The 22,612-nt window shown below is 50.2% G+C and overlaps 2 protein-coding genes and 1 non-coding gene across 3 annotated transcripts; 1 reads left to right on the forward strand and 2 right to left on the reverse strand.

Annotated features, from left to right (window-relative positions):
* The first annotated feature begins 220 nt into the window (after positions 1-220).
* Positions 221-15,289, forward strand: Epha1 (EPH receptor A1). Its single transcript, XM_036181506.1, has 18 exons — positions 221-369; positions 1,337-1,404; positions 5,810-6,091; positions 7,264-7,666; positions 7,879-8,034; positions 8,340-8,684; positions 8,807-8,934; positions 9,141-9,291; positions 9,554-9,650; positions 9,863-9,921; positions 10,892-11,017; positions 11,782-11,967; positions 12,102-12,163; positions 12,267-12,473; positions 12,599-12,748; positions 13,011-13,204; positions 14,672-14,827; positions 14,918-15,289. The coding sequence occupies exons 1-18, from the start codon at positions 273-275 to the stop codon at positions 14,994-14,996; spliced, it is 2,946 nt and encodes a 981-aa protein (XP_036037399.1). The 5' UTR covers positions 221-272; the 3' UTR covers positions 14,997-15,289.
* On the reverse strand, positions 3,226-3,336 carry LOC118580928. Its single transcript, XR_004944589.1, has one exon. It is a non-coding gene; the product is annotated as a U6 spliceosomal RNA (small nuclear RNA).
* Positions 15,290-15,379: 90 nt separating the features above from the next.
* Positions 15,380-17,962, reverse strand: Zyx (zyxin). Its single transcript, XM_036181507.1, has 5 exons — positions 17,816-17,962; positions 17,525-17,694; positions 17,241-17,419; positions 16,349-16,469; positions 15,380-15,911 (listed from the first exon to the last, which is right to left on the reverse strand). The coding sequence occupies exons 1-5, from the start codon at positions 17,859-17,861 to the stop codon at positions 15,807-15,809; spliced, it is 621 nt and encodes a 206-aa protein (XP_036037400.1). The 5' UTR covers positions 17,862-17,962; the 3' UTR covers positions 15,380-15,806.
* Positions 17,963-22,612: the final 4,650 nt, after the last annotated feature.

The following is a 22,612-nucleotide window of genomic DNA, read 5'->3' on the forward strand; positions in this document are numbered from 1 at the left end:
AAGAAATGTCTAGTCAATTCCTAGCAAGGCGCACTAGGCGGCGCCCTCAGTCTCATTCCGACCAAGACGCCTCCAGGTCTTAAAGTTTATTACCTGTCTAACAAGTTTCCTTCCTGCCCTCCTGTCCCTTTAAGAAGGTGAACCAGGTGAGGTCGAGGCCCCGCCCCCGAGCTGGCCCCGCCCCCCCCCCCCGCCAGGCCGGCTTGGCTCGCCCAGTCCCTCGCGACCTGGCCCAGCCGTCGGGGCCGAGGTCCCAGGTCCTGGCCGGCGCCATGGAGCGGCGCTGGCCCCCGGGGCTCGCGCTGCTGCTGCTGCTGCTGCTGCTGCTGCTCTGCGCCCCGCTGCCCCCGGGGGCGCGCGCCGAGGAAGGTACCGATCCCGTCCCTCCCCCTTTCCGGGCCGGCGGGCAGCAGCCTGCAAGAGCCGGCATTCCTGAGGAGGCCCTCCTCTCCGCGCCCTACTCCTTCTGCCTGGCTTCGCCCCAGTAGCGGGGAGATCGATTGGCCAGGGCAGCCTCTGGCCTTTAACCCCAGACTCCTGCCCACGGGATCAGTCACCCCTACCCTCTGCTGACCAGTACTAGTTTGTGGGTGGAGAGGGAGTTCCTGACCACAGCCAGGAAGCTGTACTCCCACTGCAGCATCATGGGACCCTCCTTGGACCCACCCCTGAGTCTGCAGCACTCAGAAGTCCGAGATGGAAAGCCTCCTTCTGCCAGCCTAACCAGACCACAGACAGACCGCCACTGGTGGAAGGGTTAGGACTCGGGGGCTCCCAGGTGTAGGGGTCCAACCTTACACAGAAAGGGTTTGCAAACCCTCTCTGACTGCTGTGCCCCTCCCACTTCCCAAAATCGGAGCTGCGCCTAGCGCCCCTCCTCTCCTATACCCTCACCTACCAGAGCTGGCCATTGACAGCAAAAGTCAAACTCCACCAGGAGTCCCCTGCCAGGGTCCCACTCAGGACTGCAAAGGCTTATCTTCCCTGACGTCCACCCATGGCATCCCTGCAGCAGAGGGGTGCTCCAGGCCTCCCGGACCCCGCTGGTGCAGTGTCTGAGGTTGCTCTTCCAATGCTTGCTGTCCTGACTCTGGTTCAGGACAGCCCCCAACCCTCGCCCCTCTCTCCCTTGCTCCCATCACACTCCGAAGGAATCCACTGTAATCCTTGGAGCGTTTCATTCCTCATTCCTGGACCCCTTTGCCCCCGCTGCCTCAGGATGTCACACTGTTAGAAAATGTGGCAGCCTCGGGCCGGGAGTCCCAGAATACCCAATGTTGGTATTAGGGTATCTCCTCCCCTTAGGTGACATCCTAGTTGTTTTCTCCCCTTTCAGTCACTTTGATGGACACAAGCAAGGCACAAGGAGAGTTGGGCTGGCTTCTGGATCCCCCGGAGGACGGGGTAAGTGTCTGAAGGACCTGGGAAATTTCAAGTCTGAAGTCCAGGGGGAAATGGGGTGGAGAGGTGGGTGGAGGAACAGAAAAGAGCAGGAAAAACTGGAAGTGTCTCCTCTGGTGGGGGAGGGGAAGCTGAGTCAGAGCCTCCTGAATGGTACTTGGGGGTTGGGGGGTGTCAAACTTCACTCCATTGGGACTATCTCCTCTGCCTCACCCTCCTACCATAGTGGGGGTGGGGGGTGAGTTCACATCCCCTAGAGAGAGCATGCCTATGCTAAGGAAGGCTATCAGCTGGATGAGAGAAGAGACTTGGAACTCATCGAAGCCTCAGCTCCATTCACTGCAGTGGAGTTCTGTGGATGGGTTTCAGAACATTAGAGAGCTCCATAAAAGTGTAAATGATGTATGGATTTTTTTTTTTTTTTTCTGAAGAGGAGAACCAAAACTTTCATCAAAGTCTTCAAAGGTCTTTTGACTCCCTCAAACTTAAAAGCTGCTCCCCTCCAAGGCCCCTAAACACTCGGCTTGTCCTCTCTTCCTCCCAGGCAGGTTCCACAAACACCAGGTGCTCCAGCTATTTGAGAAAGAAAAAGCCAGCGCCAAGTCCCTTCCCACCTTAGGTGTCCCTGAGACCAGTGAGCAGAGGTGGATTATTAATGCGTCTCTCACACACACACACACACACACACACACACATACATACACACACACACAATGTATTCAAGCCTAAAGTCCAGAGATACCCTGGCTGGAACCCAGTAGAGCTGGCCTTACAGCCACATGGCAATACCTGCAGGGCTGGAGACTGACTTAGTGGTCCTGGACCTATTCTCTGGATTTCCTTCCCTTCCTCCAGTACCTAAGGCATGTGCTGCCGCTGTTTCTGGGATATGGGTTATTGCTTTCTTTCTCCCTTGGACTGGAGGGTCGAGGCTCCCCTTTGAGCTCTTCCACAGAGTGGCCTATAATTAGAGTTAATAGACTACACCATAATGTATCCTCCAGGAGGGGCCGTTTGGAAAATCCTGGATTAGGCCAACTCTAATAGGTGCCTCATCTCATAAACCAGCTAATCACCCACAAGGAAGGCAGCAGGACCATCTGCTGGCTCCCACTGGCCTTTCCTTATGGCTCCACCAGCCCCACCCAAATAAGTTTTCCCTAATTGAGCCCCAGAGGAAGCAAGGCCCCTTTCATGGTCCAGTGCTGGAAGGGCAGTACACTGCCAGCAGCAATGCTCCCATCCGCCTCTCTTCCTTGTCCCCTCCCCTCCTTCTAAAACCGGTTAAGTCCATAGAGCCGAGCTCCCAGAATACACACATGTAGCAACTCCTGAGTGTCAGATGAAAGGATCCTCAGCGCTGGCCCTGGATGATAGTTGTCCCCCATCTGTCACTGCTGGAATTGGAAGAGGCAGTTACAGCTGGGCACATCTGTTTCCCTAGGCTCCAGCTGCAGCTTTGGCAGTCTGGCTACTGTCTGCCGCACATTACCATGACCACCCTGTCCACCTGCCTGTGCCCTATGCCTTTTTCTTTGGCTCCTCAGCAGAGCTTCCCCACAGTAACTCCAGGTACCCTTTCATCCCAGATTTGTGGCTTTGGGACACCCCTCTTGATCTTTGAGCTCTATGACATAATGCAAAACTGTGTGCTTCAAGATGACCCTAGCCTACCAATTCTTAATTGGTCTTTTTTGTTTGTTTGTTTGTTTGTTTTTTGTCATGAGGGTCCGCTCCAAGGAGTGGAATAAAATCTCAGGATGATCGTTCTTAGGGCTTCAGTCTCTTCTCCATCAAATAATGGGATGGCATCCAAAATATCAGTGAAATGGTTTGTGAAATTTGTACGCTTCTTTCTTTCTTGCACAGGGGCCATGCTAATCTTCTCTGTGTCCTTCCAATTTTAGTATATGTGCTGCCAAAGTGTGCTAGCACTACATGCTTCTTTCTTAACTATATCTGGCCAAGCAAATATTTAAGAGAAAGAATGTTGCTGATGAACTATGATATCTGTCCCACCAACAGATAATCAGAACCTCAACGGTAATTAAAACCTGGAATGATGACAGGAACACCCGGGCCAATGGAACAGAATAGAAAGCCCAAACACAAATCCACATGTGCGATATTTTCATGGATGACCATGGAATTTCAAGTCAATGTGCAAAGTATTGCTGGGGACAGAAATACTTCCTACCCTCTCCCTAAGTGAGCCTGTGAAAGTGACTAAGGATGATGAATTAACGGGAGAAACACTATTTTAATTACCTTCATTCACACAGGATGAAGGTCCAGGAAAGTTCAGAGGGTTGAAGCTTGTGTGTCATCCTGAGCTTTGGAAAGGAGTGGGGGTGGGGAGGTGCTGACTGGCCCAAGTGTGAAGTGAACAAAGGCTGCCCCTGCTGCGTCCATTTAAAAGTCTCTAGGGTAAAAGAAGTGTTCCCTGAGCCACCTTCTTCCTGGTACTTCCTGATAGCTCACATGTAAATCCCCGCCAAAGATGTAAATGTCTTTTACCAAAGGACAGCTTGTATGAGCTAATCCGGTATTTATAGGTTTGTTTTTTTTTTCAAGTTATCATCTCAATGGCCAAATAAACATATTTTGGGGTGTACACTGATCCCCAAAAGTATTGATTTGTCACCATACTGACAACTGAATGTCTGTAATTTCTATAACAGTGCAAGAGAAAAAACACTTCTCCATCTTCTCTGAGCAGATATAAAAAAATCAGTTCTGGTGAGATCGAAGTTTAAACAAAACCAAACCTACAAAATTTTCAAGACAAAAGACAAAAAGAAATGTATGATCTCAGGCGTAATACACAGCCCAAAACGCATGATATTATTTTGTGAAGATGAAAAATATGTTTTCACATAAATAGTGCCATTAGCAAAAATGTGGTATGGCTGAGAATATTTGAAACATACATACCAAGCAAATAATTAGTGTCTATACTGCATTTTTTAAAAAGCTCCCACAAGTGAATAATAGCAGACTTTAATATATATATATATAAACTGCCAATGAACAAAAGAGAAACATGCACTCTCCCCTTCAAAGAAATGAGTCTGAAAAGGCTAAGCTGCTTTGGCCATTGGATTGGCAAAAGATAAAAAGAACATTAATATCCCTTCTGATGAACTTTTAAGAAAATAAATTCTCTTGCACTTTTTTGTAGAAATGTAAACTGATAAAGTCTTTGGAGGCCAATTTAGCAACATCTTATAAAATTTGTGGTCTATTTTTGGTTCACTCAATTCAATAGAAATCTTGCATTCATCAGTCTACTTCCCTAAAATAATAAATAAATAAGTAAGTAAGTAAGTAAGTAAATAAATAAATAAATAAATAAATAAATAGGAACTAAATAATTACCCCCAAATAGGTGAATGATTAAATGATTGTGGTGCACCTATATGATGGGGTGCTGTATATATATTGCAACAAGAGACAGGTCTGTATGTATATTCTATAGGCATAATTCCATGGTGTTATTTGTTACAACAAAGGAAGTCACAGAACAACCCTTGTATGACATTTATTCTAAAAACACAGAACCGTTTAGACAGTTCCTCAGGAGGTTTTGAAAGTGATCTAGAAAGCTTTGTTGCAAACCCATAAGAATGGCTAGCTCTCAGAATAAAGGTGGAAGGATTGGGGAGACCTCACCTTTGTAAGTCAATCCCCAACCTGCTAGAATAAGCAGAGATGTGAAGATTAAGAACATACGTTCTGGACCTGAAGTGCCTGGCTTCATATTCCAACCCTGCCTCCTAATACCCAAGTAAGTCCCTCAGATATTGGGCAAGCTACTCTATACTTGCCCTGTATCAGTGGCCTGCAGAGAGTTATAGTAGTGCCAGCCATTATGATTACTAGGTTTAAAAATCCTTTCAGTGTTAAAGAAAAAAGTCAAGGGACAGACTAGGTGGTGCCTGGGAGTCCAGTTCACTGTTGAGATTTCGGTGATGGCTCTAACTAGAAGGAATATTGGAGAGGGTGAGATCCCCATGTAGAGAGTTCGATGCTTGTCCCTGTCCTCCAAGGGCAGAGGGGCTTTGCTATTTGAAAAATAAGGCTCTGAACAAACAGGCAGATGGATTTTGAATGGGCTTTGCCCTTGGGGATATCTGACAGTTTTGCTAACTAAATTCCTGTCCTAAATTCCTTTATTGAAGCAGATGAAATTATGAGACCAACCAAAACTGGCTAGGATGTAAAGGGGTTGTTACCTTATCTGCCCCAAGCCCAAATAACCCCCCCACCCAGCTTGAAATACTTAACCTACTCTCCTGGGGCTGGGAGGCAGGACAGTGAGGCAGGACAAGTCACATTAACCTGGGAGCTCTGGCTCCAACTCCCTCTTCATCAGCTCTGGTCACTGACTCTGATTCTTTTCTTGCAGTGGAGTGAGGGGCAACAAATGCTGAATGGGACACCCCTGTACATGTATCAGGACTGCCCAGTACAGGAAAGTGGAGACACTAACCACTGGCTTCGCTCCAACTGGATCTACCGAGGGGAGGAAGCTTCGCATGTCCATGTAGAGCTGCAGTTCACTGTGCGGGATTGTAAGAGTTTCCCAGGGGGAGCTGGGCCTCTGGGATGCAAGGAAACCTTCAACCTTCTCTACATGGAGAGTGACCAGGATGTGGGCATTCAGCTCCGACGGCCTTTGTTCCAAAAGGTGCTGCTGTCCCTTCATGCCATCCTATCCCTGATAGAGAAGACCCTTATCTCGATCCTCATTCATGACTCAGCTCAGCCAAGAAGGAGCAGGACAAGCGTGAATGTAGAATAAGGGAAAGAATTCAGGACAGAAGGCCAGAAAGGCTGAACTGAGTACCACTGGCTGTGCTCTGACTTTAAGGGAATCATTTAACCTCTCTGAACATTGGTTACCACATCATGTAATAGCCTTATTACTTCCATTCATTGAAATTGCGTGGTGCTATGGTTGAAAGGGGAGTGTATTGTGGAGGTTTTCAGACATTTTACCTCAGTGCCCATCATGTTCATATGTGACATGACCCCAAGAGTATTGCTGAAACTACACAGGGTAGTTCCTGGCTGCCAATCACTAGTACCATGACATTCTTTCATAACGTAGAAACATGCTAGAAAGCAAAACCATCTAAGCTTATTGTAGGATGTGCTCTCATTTCTTTCCAAAGAGCGAAGGTTGTAAAGTTTGTTATTGGTAATAAATTAGTTATGACACACTCTGTAACTGATCACCTCATTGGCACCAAGCTTGGGAACACCTCCCAGTAGTGGAAAAATTTATGGTCTGTAGCATTCCACTGCCTGGGTTCCAATCCTAGCTCCATCGTATCATAGCTTTACTGTCTTTTAGAAAGACTAATTTGTCATGGCCTGAATTTCTTCTTCTGTTAAGTAAGATGGTAAGACATGAGCTATACAGCATGTCTACAAAATGCTTACCCTGGGACCTTGTACATCACACTCTTCCATCACGGCTGTGTAAATTGGGCGTTCTTTATCCATAATGCTTTGGGTCTGAAGTGTTTCAGATTTCAGACTTTGGAGTGTTATATAGACATATCTTGGGGATGGGACCCAATTCGAATTATGAATTTTATTCGTTTTATATATGTCTTATACATGTAGCTTGAAGTAATTTTATGCAAAGTATATGATTGCATGATTGTTGTGATCCATCATATGAGATAATATATAGAAATTTCCATTTGTGGCATGCCATGGGCATTGTCAGGTTTGGGAGCACTTCAGGTTTTAGAATTGTGGATTAGAGGTAGTCAGCCTATATGAAACCAAAAACTGTTTGTGATGCAGGGATGAAGCATGGGCTCGCCATCATTCCTTTTTCTCCCCTAGGTAACCACCGTGGCTGCAGACCAGAGCTTCACCATTAGAGACCTGGAGTCTGGCTCTATGAAACTGAATGTAGAGCGCTGCTCCTTGGGCCGCCTGACCCACCGTGGCCTCTACCTAGCTTTCCACAACCCAGGTTCCTGTGTGGCCCTAGTGTCTGTAAGAGTGTTCTACCAGCACTGTGCAGAGACTGTGCATGGCTTGGCCCACTTCCCTGACACTCTCCCTGGACCTGGAGGGTTGGTAGAAGTGGCTGGAACCTGCGTCTCCCATGCACAGATCAGCCCGGGGTCTGCAGGTACACCACGTATGCACTGCAGCCCTGATGGTGAGTGGCTGGTGCCTGTGGGGCAGTGCCACTGCAAGCCTGGCTACGAGGAAAGCGGTGGCAGTGTGGCATGCACCGGTAAGAAATGGGGGAGTAGGAAGCCCCATGGACCACCTGGGTGGGCCTTCCAGGTGCCAAAACAGGCCTTCATTTCCATGATTTTTAACTGGAGTGACATGTCTGCAGGGGTGTTCCAATTCCAGGGAGTGGGAGGCAAAGAGTGTGCAGGGTTGGTTTTTTTCATGTAAAAACAAAACAACAAAAAACATGGTTCTGCCTTCTCTCTCCAGCCTGCCCTGTTGGCTCCTACCGAAGGGACATGGAAACACTCCATTGTCTCAAGTGCCCCCAACATAGCACAGCCGTGTCTGCGGGGGCCACCATCTGTACCTGTGAGAATGGACATTACCGAGCCCCTGGGGAGGGCCCACAGGTAGCATGCACACGTAAGTCTTACAGCCAGGACCTGGCCATCTGGCAGCAATTACTGGGCCCTCCTTGGGGCCAGGACTTCGCAGAGCTTACCAAGTAGTGGAGACCCAGGGAGTCAGGCACTGATCACAGCCCCTCCCTGCCCCCTGATCTCTCTAGAATGCAGAGGTGTGGTTACACTACTTCTTTGGTAGGAGTCAAATCTTTCATGAGGGCTTTGGAGAATGTCAGTAATTGGGAGGATGGACAGAAGCAGGGGTCAGTAGCTAAGGGAAGAGCAAAATGAGTTGCCTATTTGATGCCTCCTCTTCTCCCACAGGTCCCCCATCGGCTCCCCAAAATCTGAGCTTCTCTGTATCAGGGACTCAGCTCTCCCTGCGTTGGGAGCCCCCCAAAGATACAGGGGGACGCCATGATATCAGATACAGTGTGGAGTGCTTGCAATGTCGAGGCATCGCACAGGATGGGGGTCCCTGCCAACCCTGTGGAAAAGGCGTGCGCTTCGCCCCAGGGGCTTCAGGGCTCACTGCATGTACTGTGCAGGTGGAAGGCCTTGAGCCTTATGCCAACTACACATTTACCATCAAATCCCAAAACAGAGTGTCGGGACTGGACAGTTCCAGCCCTAGCAGTGCTTCCCTCAGCCTCAACATGGGGCATGCAGGTGAGGAGCCTGGAGCCAGCCCAAGGCCACAGGGATGAGTGATGGGCAGGGTGCAGTGGAGACGCAACTTAAAGTATTCCTGCTTTCCTTCCAAATTCAACCCTGTCATTCTGTGTGTCCAGAGTCACTCTCTGGCCTGTCCCTGAGGCTGGTGAAGAAAGAGCCGAGGCAGCTGGAGCTGACTTGGGCAGGGTCCCGACCCCGAAATCCTGGAGGGAATCTGAGTTATGAGCTGCATGTGCTGAACCAGGTCAGAAAGCTACTTGGACACACCCTTTAGTGTTTAGTATACCCTAACATTCCCAACTAGGAGTATAGCATTGGGGAAAACATCCTAAACAAGCTGGCTTTCTCGACCTTACTGTGGCAGCCCACCCTGTCCAGGCCCTTCCATACCTGCCTGGCTTTACCAAGGCTGGCTCAGCACAGCCTCATTCATGCAAGCCCCACCCACAGGATGAAGAATGGCATCAGATGGTTCTGGAACCCAGGGTCTTGTTGACAAAACTCCAGCCAGACACCACATATATTGTGAGAGTACGGACATTGACCCCACTGGGCCCTGGCCCTTTCTCCCCTGACCATGAGTTTCGGACAAGCCCACCAGGTAGGTTATCTATCTCGTGTCCTACCCCAAACATACGAAATTATCGTCTCACTGGGGCACTTCAGCCCCTATTGTTTTTAATGACCCTTTAATGCTCTTCTCTGTACATATATGCACATGTGTCTCCTCAATAATCTCTATAGAGACATAGACCCAATGCCCACTTAAAAACTGACTCTGGGTATACACTCAAGACCCCACCTTTTAGCCTCTATCACCCCTAAAGACTATGAACCCCTAGACTTCTGACTTGTATGCCCAGTTTCCAGGAGCCTGACCGGAGGAGAGATTGTGGCCATCATCTTTGGGTTGCTGCTTGGAATAGCTCTGCTGATCGGGATTTATGTCTTCCGTTCAAGGTGCTGGCTCTGTCCTCCATACCCATTAATCTGGGGTTCCTCTGCCTTGTTAGAAGCCCTGCCTGTACCCCCCAGATGATCCTCCTGTCCCCTAAAACCAAAGCTCAGATGTGCCCCACACCCAGCTCTCATGTCTGTGGCAAATTCAGCCAGAGCCCACTGGACCACTGAGATTTCCCTGGGTCCCTGAAGAAGTTGTCCTACCTCCGCAGGAGAGGTCAGCGGCAGAGACAGCAGAGGCAGCGTGAACGTGCCACCAATGTCGATCGAGGTGAGGCAGTGCTGTGTGTGTGTGTGTGTGTGTGTGTGTGTGTGTGTGAGAGAGAGAGAGAGAGAGGGAGAGGGAGAGAGAGAGAGAGAGAGAGAGAGAGATGCCTAGGTCAATTCTGGGAATGTGGGTGGGGTATATTGTCCCCAGGGCTCTCATATTTTGCCACCTAATTAATTTTGGTTAATTAACTTTGCTGTGATAGCTAGCTGTCAGCAGCTCCAGTGCAATTATCTACTAGCTTCTGGTACTTGTGCACAGCCACCCTGGGCTCTGAGCAGTGTTCTCCACCTTGGTGGCCAGGTCTGTGAGCTGAGTGAGGCCAGGCAGGAAGGGCTTGAAATCCTCTGAGGCGCCGGGCAGTGGTGGTGCACACCTTTAATCCCAGCACTCAGGAGGCAGAGGCAGGCATATCTTTGTGAGTTTGAGGCCAGCCTGGTCTACAGAGCGAGATCCAGGAAAGGCGCAAAGCTACACAGAGAAACCCTGTCTCAAAAAAAAAAAAAAAAACAAACAAAAAAAAAAAAACAAAATCCTCTGAGGCATGTGGGCTTCTTGCTCCTCACTTCATTAGGTGGCTCTGCAAGAGAGAAAGTCTGCTGTCTGTCTGAGTAGCTGGCATTGAAGGCAGGCTTCATCTGGGAGTGAATGAGGTGTAAGTGACTTGGACAGCATGGGGTCAGAAGCTGGGACACAAGTCATAGGAATATTGGGTAACTCAGGACAAGGAATTTACAGGGTCTGAGTTCTGGCCACCACTATGGACCCTGAACAGTAGGACAGAGAAGCTTAGAGCACAGACATGAAAAAGGCTGGGATGTGAAGGCTTCATTGCTAAGAGAAGAGCCAGGCTCACCTCAGAGAGCAGAGAAGGATTGAGAAGCGGCTCAGCTGTCTGCCCTTCTCCCTAGCCCCCCATGCTCTGATCCCTGAAGTGTATACTGCAGTGGCTGAGCCCTCTTGTCTTCCCTAGAGGACAAGCTGTGGCTAAAACCCTATGTGGACCTCCAGGCCTATGAGGACCCTGCACAGGGAGCCTTGGACTTTGCCCAGGAACTAGACCCAGCCTGGCTGATTGTAGACACTGTCATAGGGGAAGGTAAGTCCTGCTGTGACCCTAGCTGGTCCCCTTTGTGTGGTAGCACGTGGCTGCCCAGATTGCTTTCTTCAAGCCTGAGTTCCCAGCTGAGCCCATGCCTGCTGTATCCTGTATCCTCCTTGAACTGCTGTGCCCTGGAGCAGCCTCTGCCTCCTACACACTTTGCTCTGTGGTTATGGGGTTTCTGATAAAGAATGTTAAACACCTCATCTCTACCCATAGAGGTGTCACCATGCCAAGCTGCAGGTTGTTCTCAGATGGTTCCCAAAGTAGGAGAGATTCAGAGCTTTCCTAAATCGTTATTCCATTCTATCAGGGGCCCAGTGTCCTCGGGCTGCCCCAATCCCCTGGGTCACCAGGGAAAATAGATCTCAATGGAGAACAAAGCTTGGCAGTGTCCTTGTCAATTATGCAGCCAAGCCAGCACTGTGACTAGGGAGCTCGTTCACAGGAAACAGGCAGGCCTCCTGTTACTTGGGCACTAACTCTGGACCAGCTTGTCCTTCACCAACACAGCTCAGTCCCTCTGCATTTAGTGAGTACTTACTTAACATAAGCCAAGGAGCATGCTAGCCATGGAAGACAATGGTAGTTAGGTTGCCCAGTTTCAGACTGGTTCCAGACTGTTGCTTCTTCAGAAGGGCAACCTAAGCTCTGTCCTTCCTCAGATTTCCAGTGAGGAGAAACTGGTACTAGAGGTGTCATTGGTGATTATGAGGTAGTCTGACTGCATCAGGCCCCAACCTTATTTTCATCCCACCTAGGAGAGTTTGGGGAAGTGTATCGGGGAGCCCTGAGACTCCCCAGCCAAGACTGCAAGACCGTGGCCATTAAGACCTTGAAAGACACATCCCCAGATGGCCAGTGGTGGAATTTCCTTCGAGAAGCAACTATCATGGGCCAGTTCAATCACCCACACATTCTCCGCCTAGAAGGTGTTGTCACAAAAAGTATGCAGTCATCCCCAGGAATGGGAGTAGAATGTGTGGAAAGGGGAGGATGGGGTGGGGGCAATGGAGGAGGGGAGCAGGATGCCGAAGGGAGGAAACCTGGGCCTGGGTGTGATGCATGTGCTCTATCTCAGGAAAGCCCATCATGATCGTCACAGAATTTATGGAAAATGGAGCCCTGGATGCCTTTCTAAAGGTGAGATGGGCAGAGAGCCAGCTCAGGAGGGGTCACACCATGGAGCCCCATGCCTTGTGGGGAGACTGTTCATCCTCTGATGTATACATTCATCCTACTACAGGAACGAGAGGACCAGCTAGCTCCTGGTCAGCTAGTGGCTATGCTTCTGGGCATAGCATCGGGCATGAACTACCTCAGTGGCCACAATTATGTCCATAGAGACCTGGCTGCCAGGAATATCTTGGTGAATCAGAACCTGTGCTGCAAGGTATCTGACTTTGGCTTAACCCGCCTCCTGGATGACTTTGATGGCACCTACGAAACCCAGGTTAGAGTCCCATCCACACTCACATTGATGACCCAGGCACAAGCAAGAGACCCGATTCCCTTCCCACACCGTTTTGTACTCATCCGTGCCCTGAAACATCCCTCTCCCATGCCACGCCTTCTTAGGGAGGGAAGATCCCCATCCGCTGGACAGCCCCAGAAGCTATTGCCCACCGGATCTTCACCACAGCCAGTGATGTGTGGAGCTTTGGGATTGTAATGTGGGAGGTGCTGAGTTTTGGTGACAAGCCTTACGGGGAGATGAGCAATCAAGAGGTAAACCTGGACCATTTCCCCACGTCGTCCCAGGCACACCCCCGTCTCTTCTACACTCCCTAACACGGTCCTTCCCTATAACTCTTTTCGGCTCCAATGGGGGGTACTATTTCCTGTGGTCTCTTCTCTGTTACTTCTTTGTTCGTTACTCCATCTACCCTGGTCAGCGTTGCTTAGAGCTTAGAGCACAATAATTCTGTGTGATTTCCTCGCTGATATAGCTCCTTGCCTGGGCATCTCTCCCTGTCTTCTGCTGTTACAGGTAATGAAAAGCATCGAAGACGGCTACCGGTTGCCCCCTCCTGTGGACTGCCCTGCCCCTCTGTATGAGCTCATGAAGAACTGCTGGGCTTATGACAGGACCCGGCGGCCTCACTTCCTCCAGCTGCAGGCACATCTGGAACAGTTGCTTACTGACCCCCATTCCCTAAGGACCATTGCCAACTTTGACCCCAGGTAAGTAAGTATGTTCGGAAAGGATGGGAGTTTGTGGAGGTCAAATCTGGAAAAATTAAAAAATGGACACTCGAGCCTATCCACTGAATGCTGGGTCCTGGGGAGCTCTAGACAGAATCTGGCATATGAGATAGAACCCAGTCCACGCCCTTTGGGAAAGCCCAGGCAAACAGAGGTAGGATCCCATCTATCATAAGTTTTTAAAGGCAGGATTTAGAGTTAGCTCTAGATTACCGACCTCACTTACTCTGTTTCCCCTGGAACCTTTCCAGTTACTTTTATCACTTACATTGTGCTGCATTGTGACTGGGACCCCACCTCTGGTGTTCCTGCAGCCATCTGAGACTTGGGGGAATTTCTTTTCCCCATATACATACTGTATACATATATTCTTGCATGTGGAGGAAAGATTCACAGATTTGACAAATCTTAGAGGACCTCCTGGTACAAGCTCCTTGCTGCAGCCTGGTACCTGCTCCTGGGAGCTCAGGCAGCTAGGTTGGGGTAGGGACAGGAGGGAGGCTGAGTCTACCTCAGACTGCATGGCCTGTCTAGAAGGAGCTGAGGAATGACAGACAGTTCACAGACAGTCCCGAACGAGGACAGCAGCCCTTTGAACAGGGAAAGCCGCGTAGATGAGCGCAGAGGAGCAGCCCTGCCGCGGAGGTAGGACTGTGAGAACAATAAATGTGGACCAGTTTCCCTAAGTTGTATTTTATCAAAAACACGGCCAGAATGTAGAGAATGAAGTGGAAGGAGGGGGTCAAGTCAGGGAGCCAGGCAAGGGTGGACTTCAACTGCTTTATCGGGCAAGACAGCCTGGTGCACTGGCCTCTGTATCAAACCCACCATATATAACCTTATTTCTGGGATTGTTTTCCATGTTCCAACTTTTGAGACTATCTTTTGGAGCACAACTCCCTCGGATGCTGGAGACTGTGTGTGCTAATCTTTCTGGAATGCTGGATATTTTTTCTCCCAGCAGATTTACTTTGCTAATGGTTTTTGGCTCTGGCTGGCTTTCCTACAGGAACACTCATTGTATTGTGGCTATCAAAGTGTAAGAATAGCAGTTGGGAGGTCGAATGTGGCAAGTGAGGGCCGCTCCTAGGTGGCCATCTTAGGAAAAGGCATCTTGCTGCAGGGCCATACTCCTGTTTTTGATTTATCTTAGTCAAGATGCATTCATGTCTGAAGGGCTGGGAATTCTTCACTGGGGATGCCCATTGCATCCACATTCCCTAGCTCTACCCATGGAACAGGTCCGTCAGCTGCCCACCTGCTGCTTGGAGCACAGCATACCAGGAAACAGGTCAGGGAGTAGGCTCAGATAACAGCCAGTCTACGGCCAGAGAGCCTAGATGAGCTACGTGCAAGCATCAGAGTCAGTGCTGGCTGCAAGGTGGTGGCCCAGGCCAACCAGCTCCCTGTACTCCAAGGGAAGAAACATGGCATCAAATCCCACAGGGTGACCCTCCGCCTGCCCAGCCTGAGTGGCTCTGATGGGATCCCTTACCGAAGTGTCTCTGAGTGGCTCGAGTCCATACGCATGAAGCGCTACATCCTGCACTTCCGTTCGGCTGGGCTGGACACCATGGAGTGTGTGCTGGAGCTGACAGCTGAGTAAGGACTCTGGGGCCAGGCAGCCCGGGCATGGGAGGGTGGTTGAGGTCTGAACCTGTAGACTCAAGGCCTCCCTTCCCTCTTGCATAGGGACCTGACGCAGATGGGAATCACATTGCCGGGGCACCAGAAGCGCATTCTCTGCAGTATTCAAGGATTTAAGGACTGAGTGGCCACTGAAAAGACACTTCATCTCTCTGCCCCCTCCATGAGCAAGGACAGGGCTGTGGTCACAGCCTGGGCCTTTCCTCAGCCTACAAGATGTAGGCTATTGGTGCTGCTCCTGCTCATTCAATCAGGACTCTGCCTTTGGACCAAGGAGCCTTTGTTTATAAAAGGGAGGTGGGCGGTACAAGTGAAGGGGAATTGTGGATGGGCGGGTGCTGGGGGAGGGTTTAATATATATATGTGTATACTTATATATGCATTATCTATTTTTGTAAATAAACAGGAGTTGAGTTTTCATCCTCACCCATGATCTTTCTTCCCCATTGATTCCCTTGATCTCAACCCCTGGAGTTGAGGTATTATCAAAGAAGCAAGTACTAGCAGTTCTGGAAAATGAGGTTTTATAATTTTAGCTGTGGCCACAACCTAGCAGCACAGGGCAAGGTGGGTGTCCGGGCTGCTGGAGCCAGGCTCCTGGAGGGTGAGGGCTCCTCCCACCCTCAGCAAGCACATTGCATAGGCTGCTCAGGCCAGCCAAGGGCATCCGTGGCGCAGTGAAAGCAGCGGCGCTAAATGTGACCCTTGGGTTGGGGACCTCGGGAGGATGGGCAGTCCCTGCAGGAGAGGCAAGGGGTGGAGCCCAGGGCTGCGCCTCAGCACCTCTAGGCCATGCGGAGGCCCTGGGTCAGGGCACTTGAGATCCTGGGGAAGGGTTCGGAATGCAGGGAGGGTAGAGGCAAGGGTTGGTCTCAGTGTGGGTGGTCCATGGTGGGGAGTGGACCTGTGCTCTGGAAGGAGGCCCATCCTCAACTCAGGTCTGGACTCTAGCAGTGTGGCACTTCCGACAAAGGACGTGGCCATCCAGAGGGAAACAGCCGTTGTCATCTGCCTCGATGGACAGGGGCTTCCCGCAGTCCTGGAAAGGAGGAGAGGTAAGAGGGACGCTGGCCAGGAAGGTTGCTGCCCCACCCTACTGTACTACAGCTCCATCTGAAGGAGGAAGACCAAGCATTTCATGGGCTTGGGATTGACGTTCTGGCCTTGCACCATACCTTCCTGACCAAACTACCTCCCCTGCTCCTTACCAGGGCTCTCCTGCAAGAAAGGCAAGAATAGATAGTTCCCAGGGAACCTACACCCTGCCATCCCACTACAGGGTTGGAGCCTGTCCCATCCAATCCTAACTCCATTCTGACCGCTTCTCACTGCTATAACCTCCGACACCCCCAACCCAGCCCACACGTACGTATGCACACACCAACAGGCAAAGCCACCACTCTTCCCTCCCATTGGGAAGTCCCTGGGTTTTTCCAAGGCTCAAAGTGACCTCTGAAAGACAGGAGGGACACTGACCTCACACTTGTAACACTTCATATGGAAGTTCTTGTCCAGAGCGACCACTCGTACAGTTTCTTCACGGCCAGGCTCAGGCGTGATGGGCTCCGAGCAGACGGAGCACCTTGGAGCATATTGCCTACAGGGTCAGAGAGCAGGTCCAGAGGGTTCAGTGGATCCAGATTCCTTGGGCTTTCAACCCCTAGGAGGGCCCAGGCTAAGGAGGCCTAGGTTGTGCGGCCAAGAGAACACCCTCGTATTCCACATCTCTGGGCGGAGTGAGTTCCTGAGAAAGGCCAAAGGACCAAGGGGCGCACACAGCAGGCCTTTATCAAGAGAGATTTCCTGCCTCTCCACTCACACAATGCTCCATCTCCCACACCTCAGTCACAGGTGTTCACTCCCACACACACCCTTGCCCCACCCAAACAACAGTTCCGCAGGAACTCCAGAGCAGGACAGAAGACACCTCCCTCTCATGTGCTTCCCTCCAGCCTGGGCCCAGAGGAAACACACAAAATCCTGCAAATGTATCCCCCAGACACATTGTCCAAGGTGGGGACACACTTTAATTTTCCCATCCTGTAGTTACATGTTGGTACTTTCTTTGCCTACCAGCCTAGGACTATTACAGGTCTAGGGAGAAGTCAGTTCTCCAAGCAGCTGAACTCCAAAGGAACTTTGAGAACCCAGCCTACAATGCGAACATAGGCAATCTAGGACCAACTGCTGAACAAAGACACACCCCAAGAAGCCCAAGGGAGCCAAGGCTAACGTGGAAACAGCCAAGGGCCTCCACTGTGGCTAGCAAGCAAGCTCTACGGTCTGTCGCTGACCCGGAGCCAGGTGGCAGCCTGGTTACCAGACAAAACGTGGATGAATAGAAAACAAAGACATGGCAGGTTCTCACTTGTGATAGTCAGAGACACAGTGGGGTTGGTTCCTCTGGTCCATAATGAAAGAGGTGCCCTCCAGGGGACAGGCACAGACCACACAGGTGAAACACTGTGGATGGTAGGCTTTGCCAGTGGCCCTCAGCATCCGGTCAGTGATGGGCTGCCCACAGGTGTTACACTTCTCCAGGGTCTCCTGGGAGACAATCAGAGCAGGTTGTGAGGGAACCAGAGTACCCAAGGCATATCTTTCAAGACTCATCCAGCCCCACCAAAGCCAGAAGCCCCAACCCAGACTTACGGTATAGCAGCCCTCACAATAGGGCGTCCCTTCCAGGCTGTAGAACTGCCCTCCCTGCAGCTGCTGCTGACACTGTTGGCACGTGAAGCAGCTGATGTGGAACAGCTGTCCCAGTGCACGGACTGCAGGCTGGGCACGGGGCAGTGGCTGATTGCATCGGCCACAGGACTCTGGGGAGATCAAAAAATTTCACCTCAGTAAGAACAGAAGATCCCGAGAGCTCTTGGAAGTTCATGCCCAGCCAACATACCAACAGGGAAGGGGTTCCCCAAGAGTGGGCAGTGGACTCACCATTCACCGGCACACTCTGCCTCTGAGGATGCTCCATGTCCTGCATCAGCTGCTGGGTCAGCTGTTCCAACTCCTCCACCTCCTTGAGGGTCAAGGGCCCCGGGCCGCCAGGAGAGCGCACCTAAAACCCCAACGCTTTTTTTATATTCTCTAACTCCTCCAGATGGACCAGCTGACCCCCTTTCTTACATTGAGAATGAAGCTTCCATCTCCTTTCCATGATGCTAGGACTCTTCAGGCTCCTCTCTGCTGCTCCCTGCCCTGACCCCTAGTACCACACATATAAACATAGGGCAGAGCTGACCTTAGCCTCTATTTCCTACAGTGGGACATCTTCACCGGTCTAGCTCAAACCCTTGCACTCCCAGGCATCCAGATAGACGAGACCAACTAACCAATGGAAACTAGGCATACAACAGCTCAAACACACCAGGCCACACACCAACTTCACAGAGCATGCTCAGACAGCGTCTTCCACATCCCAGACAAGTGCCACACCACGACTGCACACATATACCTACACATATACACCTACTCATCCCACCTGCTACTGAGTAGGCCCTGTCAGCATGAGGATGCAACGAGGCTGGAAGCATAGGTTAAACCTTCAAAAGCTGTCTGCAGGAACCTACCCTCAGCTCTTCAGACACTTAGGTTCCATCCTAAGTGAGGGTTTTGTAGTCTACCTGATCCCAGTCCTCCCGAGCAAGTCTCCAGGGGAGAGCCAGAGGTCAATTCCTAGGCTAGACCATTCCTCCTATGTAAAGGACCTTGAGGGCTAAAGACTGGAGAGGGGAGGGATGTCCTTGTGTAGGGACAAGGCACTCAGAGTCCTGGGGTTTTGAGCAGGGGCTATCTGACTTGCACCAGCGTGTCCCTGAGACACTCCTTCAAGAACTCTGGATGGGTCTAGTCTATTGCAGGGTTAAGCCCACCCAGGACACTGTCACCCCATCACCTGCTGATGCCTTCACCCCTCCAGTCCCGGAAGCCCCTCACTATCTCCTTCTCCACCCCCAAAACTGTACTCAGAGCTCTACCTGCCATACTCTACCTTCCCAAGGAAAGAATAAAAGTCACACTCCCTGTGATCTTAGCCACTCTCCTTAAGACTGACTCCTTCAGTCCTCTACTCTTAACTAATAGGGGGGTCCCTGAATGCAAGCTTCACCTTTGCCCTCTTCTAAGATTCCCTTCCGGGCACTTTGAGGACAGGGAAATGGACTCAGCTCATCCTTGCTCTCTAGTAAGTGCTACTATAAATGGCTGTCCCCATCTTGGGAAGGATATTCAACCGCACTCCTCCCTGTGGGTGCCCGTGTCCTTTCTGCAGGACACTATCAGCTGCTTCCTCCTCTGCCTGCCAGAAGCAATGTCATTGTTCAACTGCCATGGCCTCAAAATCCTCTGCTGCAGTATCTTCCATCTAGGATAGCTTGGACCTATGATTTATTAGCACTTTGCTCCCAAGAGCCTTTCCAACTATCCCCACTTTCCTTTCCCACCCATACTACTAATAGCCTAGCAGAAGGGCTTGAGTGTCCCAGGCTTCAACCTGCCCGTGTGCCTTGTCAATCAAGTCCCTGGACTGACTTCTTTACAAGCTCTTTCTACAAAGGCCTCTTCTACCACCCTGGGCTATCTGACCTAATCTCTAACCCCAGGCCACAGCAGCGCCTGTTTCCTGTTTCTGCCTCCACACTGCAGAAAGTAGGTGGAGACCTGAACACAGCACAGCTCCCCAAACACTGCAGCACTTGCCACACCCTCCAGCGCCAGCTTCTGTCTGGTATTTGGCTCTGCCAGATTCCCAGTTGCCTTCCTGACAGCAGCTGTTCCAAACCTTTTCCATCTCCTGGAGCCCCCCACAGCTTGGCCCCCTCCCTCCCACTCACCGATGACCTCACTCCTTAAATGCCTGGCAGCTAGCCAGTGTAACTTCCCTCATCCTTCTTTCTTTCCAACCAAACACTGTGTGTCACCCTGTCCTTGAACCCACTGGGGCCTCTGAGGTCAACTGTTGCTCTCGGGGATCTCTGGCCTGGTCCCTGTGGGCCTCTGCCTCCTGGTTGAAATGCATACCTGGATTCTCCTCCCCTAACTTGAAGCACCTAAAACACACACACACACACACACACACACACACACACACACACACACACGAAAGAGAGACACAGAGAGAGTCTCACTCTGTAGTCTGATTTGAACACATAACAATCCTCCTGCCTCAACTTCCCATGTGCTGTGACTTACAGGCCACTGTGATACTTAGCTTCACTGCCAAACTTTGAGATCAGGCTACATTAACAACTTCCATGGTTTCGTCAATTGCTCACTCAACTTTGTCTCCACCGTAGGGCACAAACAGTCCCAAGGCCATCTACGAAGTCCTAAGTCAAATCTCTGCTTATCCGAGTCCTTATTCCCTTAGCCCACACTGAAGAACCCCAAGGTCACTTCATCCACTTCCAAGGATCTCATCCTGGAATTTTCCTCCATTCTCTTTACATGACCCACGGTTCCTGAGGCCTTGCACTTCCTGCAAAGGAGTCCTTGAAAGACTTGTCAGCTATCTTGTGGTATGTATGGCTATGTGCACGTCTCTGGCTTGAGGGCTGCCCCTGAATTACAGTCCTATAGTAGTTGAATGACAGATGCAGCTGAAAGAGTCCGCCTGAAGCCTGTTGCTCAACACGCTGACGGCTGGACCCCTCCTCTTCCGGTCAAACCATTTCCCCTTCTGCACTTCTCCATTTGCCCCGTCATACTGTCATTCCCCAGCACACCCAGGCTCTGAGCCCTCCTGGCACTTGTGTTCTCCTGCCCCAGCTGCTTATCAGTTGCCTCCTTCTGGAGGTTCTTCCTTTGGAACAGCTCTCATCCCTGGGCCTTATTTCTCCCTCAACTAACACTACTGTGGCCCAGGAGCAAACTTGCCTGCTTCACGGATCTCTCTACCTCTCATATGCATCTCGGCTGGAAATACTATAGAAAACTTCCAAAAGTATTACTTCCAGCAGTCCGTCCCTCTGGCCAAACCACACACTACTGGGAAGTCTTGAAAACCAAAACAAACAAACAAACAAACAAATAAACAAAAAAAAAAAACAACCTGAAAATCTTGCTCCTCACCACAGCACATGCAGTTCTCATGCAGTTGGAGAAGGGAGCAACAAATAGCCTTTTATGCTCTGGAATCTTGCCACCTCCTCTGGGGGATCCCTGAGCACTCATCTTTATGTGGGCTCCTCTAGGGTACCCCTGAGCCTTCATCTTCATGCGGGCTCCTCTGGGGTAGATACTCCTGCCTTGTGCTAAGCCTGCTAAATAGAATTCTTTACTATCTGTCTTCCTTCTCACAGGTAACCAATGCCAGTTTCCCTCTTTTGAGGTATATTAAAATCTCAGGTCAGATCCCTCTTTGAATGTTTATTGGGTTAAGGATCTGCTGCAAAAGTCCCCTGCCTGAATCTCTGGCTTACGTGGTGGATGCATGTGTCTCTTGCCCATCACATCCTACTTTACACAAGCCCACTCCACCCAGGGAAGGGGTACACAGGCATAAAACAGTGAAAGCTGAGTATGGTGGTGCATGCCTGTAATCCTAGGAGGCTGAGTCATAAGAATTGTTGTGAATCTGAGACCAGCTTGGACCATTTGGTAAGTTCTAGGCCAGCCTGAGCTCCTCAGAAAGGTCTTATTTTGATTAAAAACAAAAACAAAAACAAACAAACAAACAAAGGGCTGGAGAAGTGGCTCAGCAGTTAATAGCATTGGTTGCTCTTGCAGAGGACCCAGGTTTGATTCCCAGCACCCACATGGTGGTTCACAACCATCTGCAACTCTAGTTACCGAGGATCTTTGGGTCATCAGGCATCGTACTCAAATGACGTACAGACATATATGTAGGCAAAATACCTACACACATAAAACAAACAAAAGGCAGAGTGAGGGCTGGGTGTAGTGGTGCACACCTGTAATCCCAGCCCTTGGGAAATGAGACTGGAGAACCATGAATTCAAGGTCAGCCTGGGCTACATAGTGCATTTGAGACCATCCTGAGCTACATAGAAAGGCTACCCTCTTTCAAACAAAAGCTCAGGCGATAATGAGAAAACCAAGCAACAAAAGTACAACAAACACACGGTGTCAGCTGCACATTGCTGAGTGTTAGAAGTGGAAAGCAACTTCCTCACTATCTTCTAAAGACAAAGAAAGTCCACCTCCAACTTCTACAGCTATGCAGCTGGAAAGCGCCTGAACCAAAATGCAGTTCGCTCACTCTCAGGCTGCTGTTCTTTTCCCTATCTGTGTCTCTCTAGTGTTCTGTCAGACTATTTTCCATGGTTTTTTCATTGTAACATTAAACACTATTGAAAGAAACCCAGGTCTCATCTTCTTTTGCTCATTAGTTTAAAAGGCTGTTTTAAGAGAGCAGATCCCATGGTGTGTGCTTTACTACAGTGTGTGTGTGTGTGTGTGTGTGTGTGTGTGAAGACTTCCCTGAGAATGTCTGTTCTGTGTGTTTAAGAATGGGTGTGTAGTGTTGGGGTGGTGTTCAAGTCATTGTTTAGCTAAGGCTTTTCAATGATAAGAAGATGGGATAACCTTTGCTCTCTGGGGTGGGGGACCACTTACAGCTTGTTCACTAGGTGGGTCGATAGTTCTGCCTGTTAGCTGCTCCACCCAGATGAGAAAATTCAAAGGAGGCTGCAAACTTAATTTCAGGTACAGTGTGCTTTTCTTTAACTTAATGAAAAGTTACGAAAAATATGCATTCATTGTAGAAAAAGAGAT

This window comes from Onychomys torridus, chromosome 3 (assembly GCF_903995425.1).
Source record: "Onychomys torridus chromosome 3, mOncTor1.1, whole genome shotgun sequence".
NCBI classification, from domain to species: domain Eukaryota; kingdom Metazoa; phylum Chordata; class Mammalia; order Rodentia; family Cricetidae; genus Onychomys; species Onychomys torridus.